At 46.8% G+C, this 4,466-nt stretch overlaps 1 protein-coding gene across 1 annotated transcript in view; it reads left to right on the top strand.

The window, feature by feature from the left end:
- Positions 1-1,570: 1,570 nt before the first annotated feature.
- Positions 1,571-4,466, top strand: part of SEC11A (SEC11 homolog A (S. cerevisiae)) — a 39,172-nt gene continuing 36,276 nt past the window's right edge. Inside the window, exon 1 of the mRNA XM_012643759.1 lies at positions 1,571-1,944. Within this exon, the coding sequence (XP_012499213.1) occupies positions 1,894-1,944 (51 nt within the window). The 5' untranslated portion in view covers positions 1,571-1,893. The remainder of the gene's footprint in view (positions 1,945-4,466) is intronic.

Here is a 4,466-nt window from a genome sequence, read left to right as displayed (position 1 = left end):
TTATAACTTTTTTTTTTTTTAAATTACAGCCATCCTCCAATGTATTTTTTAACTTTTTTTTTTTGAGACAGAGTCTCACTGTGTTGCCCCGGCTAGAGTGAGTGCCGTGGGGTCAGCCTAGCTCACAGCAACCTCAAACTCCTGGGCTCAAGCAATCCTCCTGCCTCAGCCTCCCGAGTAGCTGGGACTACAGGCATGAGCCACAATGCTCGGCTAATTTTTTCTATATATTTTTTAGTTGTCTGATTAATTTCTTTCTATTTTTAGTAGAGACGGGGTCTCGCTCTTGCTCAGGCTGGTTTCGAACTCCTGAGCTCAAACGATCCGCCCGCCTCGGCCTCCCAGAGAGCTAGGATTACAGGCGTGAGCCACCGCGCCTGGCCTTAACTTTTTATTTTGAAATAACTTTCGATTTAAAGAATCGCAGCCAGGAGTGTTGGCTCATGCCTTTAATCCCAGCACTTTGTGAGGTTGAGGTAGGAGGATCGCTTGAGGTTAGGAGTTCGAGGTTACAGTGAGCTGATCTATGACCACGCCACCGCACTCTGGCCTGGGTGACAGAGCTGCGAGGATAGTACAAAGAGTTCCAGTATATCCTTCATTCGGCTTCCTCTAATCGGAGAGTACGAATATTTTGAAAAAGATAGAAATAGCAGCAAGAGATACAGCTTTAGTCCTTGTTGGCTGAAGTGGGTATTAGGAGCTTCAGCCAGCCAAGGCAAAAGATGTTTATATAGAGAGAGGAGACAGAAGATACCGAAAAGAGGGTAACATCAAAGTGCCCCAGTTAAGAAAACCAGGAGGTAGAGTTCAAGGAGACAAAGTCATATCCTGTCAGCAAAGTCAAGGTTAGGGAAGAAGGAACTTTCTGACGACCCGCACCACTGGTGGGTTCATCACACTGTTGTATCTTTTGGTTGCTTTTTTTTGAGACAGTCTCACTCTGTTGTCCTGGCTAGAGTGAGTGCCGTGGCGTCAGCCTAGCTCACAGCAACCTCAAACTCCTGGGCTCAAGTGATCCTACTGCCTCTGCCTCCCGAGTAGCTGGGACTACAGGTGTACACCACTGTGCCTGGCTATTCTTTCTAATTTTTTTAGTAGAGGCGGGGTCTCGCTCTTGCTCAGGCTGGTTTTGAACTCCTGAGCTCAAACAATCCGCCCGCCTCGGCCTCCCAGAGTGCTAGGATTACAGGCGTGAGCCACCGCGCCCGGCCTCTTTTGGTTGCTTTCTAATTGCACCGGGCTGTTTTCTCTTCAGCCGTACTGTAAACTCCTGGAAGCTTCTTCAGACAGTGCTTTGAAAGTCTCTCACATTGCCCACCCTTGCGCGAAAAGCACTTACTGAAAGCTCCTCAATCGTCAGCTTCCCGTAGCGCGGGAAAGACAAGCTCCACCTGAGAATGCACAGCCAGATGACACGTCAACTGCCACACCCAGGCCAGGGCCGGGACGCAGGAACGCGCCGGCCATTCAGGAATGGCTTCTGCCCGCCCAGACCGGAAAGACCGCTCCCGATTGGCCAGGTGTGCATGAGGACCCGCCTTTCGAAGGTGGCAGGGCTGCCTCCCCTCTAACCCTGGGTCGCCGCCTCCGCAAAGGCCGCAGGGCTCAGCGCCGGAGTGGGATCCAGCCGGTTTTGGGCAGGCGAGGGCTGGAACGGCAGAGTCCTCCTACGGCGAGGCCAGGCCAGGAGGCTGGACTAGAAGGGTTGCGGTTCCCTTTGTCTGCTCTCCACAGCAAGGGGAAGGGCCGTGCCGGCTCCCGCCCCGGAAGCGGAAGTGCAGGCACTGCGGCGTCCCGTCCAGTGTGAGCCTGGCCCGTGCGCCAGCCGTTCCGCCCGCTGGTTCACATTGATCCCTCTCTCCTGTCCGTGTCCTGCTCTTCGTCCCCGCCATGCTGTCTCTAGACTTTTTGGACGATGTGCGGCGGATGAACAAGCGACAGGTGAGCTTGGCCGTCCTCTGTTTCACCTGGCTTCCTTGTCTCTTCGACGCCGCTACAGCGGGGTCCGGCGGACCCCTGGGCCCCGGTGTGAGGGCCTGAGCGAGTCTGATGCCCGGATCATTCCCTTTCTTTGGAGTCAGTGGCCGGAGGCCGCTTTGTCTGCCCCCTGTTTTTAGCCGCCACCTGATTCGCGGCCTACCTGGGGCAGAGCGGGAAGCGGTGTTTTCATGTTCCATTTCTCCTAACGAGGCAGGGGAGTGAATGAAACCCTAGGGATCTTTGTAGGTGGGAGTTGAGGTTGCTTATTGTTTTAGACATTGTAAGTCGGCCGACTCCTGGATTGTCCAATCGGAGCGACTTCGGATGGATTCCAGCGAGAGGAGGTTTAGCAGTTCACCGCTACTTAGGCTTCTGGGGCGCTCGAGAAGGCGATTGTATGCCCCACAAAAGCCGTTGTGCTGCCTTCAGTCCCTGCGACCCTTTCTAGTACAGCCGGGCTGTAGCGGGCTGCACCGACTTTAACTTGGACCACCCTGAGCTCAGAGTTGGAACAGTTACACTACTTGCCCTTGAGTCCACTTAGCATTAAGGTGGCAGCCCTCAGAATCTATGGTTATAGTGTCCAGTGTCAGTGGCAGAGGGATCTTGAAGTTTAGGTCTCCTGATTTTGTCATTAAACCTTACACTGCCTTGACCTTCTAAATTGTATGCCAAATGGTGCTGAGAATACTTTTGTAATTATTTAATCATTAGAAAAGGGGGCTCGTTTTTGTTTTCTGCACCAAGTGTGTCTATAGAGCGTAGTTTTACTTGCATCGGATTTTTTTTTACAGTATTTTACTGTTAGGATTATCTTAATGTCACTATTAAAGTTTTTTTTTTTTTTTTCCATTGGACTTGTGTTTTGAGCTATTTGTAATTGCCATTTAGGGAAGTGGTTATACAACCTCTCCTTACTCTCCTTCAGGCCTTGGCTAGCTCAGTGTCACCTCCACTTAGACATGTTCCCTAAGTCAGAATTGATCTTTTTTTTCAACTTGCACAAAATGTTAGTTTATGTCTTTATAATAACACTTCAAAATTCTCACTTGTATAGTATTGTCTTTTTCATCCATGTTTGGATTTCTAGGTGCCACAGACATTTCTCTGAATAAAATATTTATTTTAGATCTGCTCTTTATTGTACCCCATGCTAACTGCAGTGAGAGAAGTGCAAAGATAAGACAGACTGAGCCTTCAAGGAACATAAATGTGTAGAAAAGGACTAAGGCAAAACAATAGCTTTTTTGCACTGTTGCTATGTGTGAAGCACTTTATACACCTGTGAGATAGATAATGTCATTCCCATTATATATATGAAGAAAATGAGACTTTGTGAGAAGCAATACAGTATAGAAGTTAAGAATATGGACTCTGAAGCTGGACTTCTGAGGTAGCTTTGCTACTTACTAGTTGTGAGACTTCGAGTAAATTACTTAACTTCTCTGTGTCTACCTTTATTTTTATTGGAGTAAAATACATATAACATAAAATACACCATTTTAACTATTTTTAAGTGTACACTCAGTGACATTAATTGCATTCACAGTGTTGTGCAAACGTAGGGTTGATGTGAAGATTAAATGAATTAATTCATATAACACTCTTAGAACAATGTGTGGCACATGGTCAGTATTAGTTGTGTTATTGTTGATGTTGTTGTTACAGAGATTTAGTAATTTGCCTGAGATCAAAGGTAAATGGCAGGATCTGATCTCAGGTCCAAAGCCTGAAAACTTGGGTAAAAAAGGATATGACAGGTTCTAGCAATGGTGGGAAAACTGTGGGAGATTCTAGTCAGGGCATTAATAACAGCTGCAAGGAGAAACTGACATTTAAGCTGGATCTTGAAAGTCCTTCTTAATAGCATCGTCTCTGTGGGTTGGTTACAATTTTGACAATTCAAGAGGAAGAGGAAGGAAAAACATTGACTGAACACTTCTAGACCTGCTAGATAGGCAGTGAGGCTACAGAGATGTACAAGGTACACTTCCTGCCCACAAGAGTTTGCCATCTAAAAGAGAAACCAAGAAAAATGTCAATTATTACAGAACAGTGATATAAATACTGTTAACAAAATTATAGGCAGAGAGAACAGAAACATGAAGACAAAATGAAGAAGCTGCCCTGCCCTTCTGTTTCCCTAATATGGAATGATCGTGGTTCAGAATTCATTGCATCCAGGACATTCAGGGTTAGTGGAAGTTTATATGGTAAAATAACCTATCCGCTCGCCCCCACCTCCGGACTTCCAAGAGGTTGTTAGGAATGGATGGGAGGGATCCTACACCATGGGGATGGGGTGAAGGAGAGAGATGAAATGAGGTCTTTGCCTGCACATAATATCTGGGAAGAAGAATCGACAGTGCCTGTAGATATTGGGAGCTAATCAAATGAAAGAGGAAACCTAGACTTTTGTTTTTATTCCTCTAAAAATTGCTACCACTTGCGTAACTTTTCTATGTTACACAAATATGAAATGT

Source organism: Propithecus coquereli, unplaced genomic scaffold (genome assembly GCF_000956105.1).
Source record: "Propithecus coquereli isolate 6110/MARCELLA unplaced genomic scaffold, Pcoq_1.0 Scaffold20, whole genome shotgun sequence".
In the NCBI taxonomy this organism is placed as follows: domain Eukaryota; kingdom Metazoa; phylum Chordata; class Mammalia; order Primates; family Indriidae; genus Propithecus; species Propithecus coquereli.
This window is presented reverse-complemented; position numbering and strand designations above follow the sequence as displayed.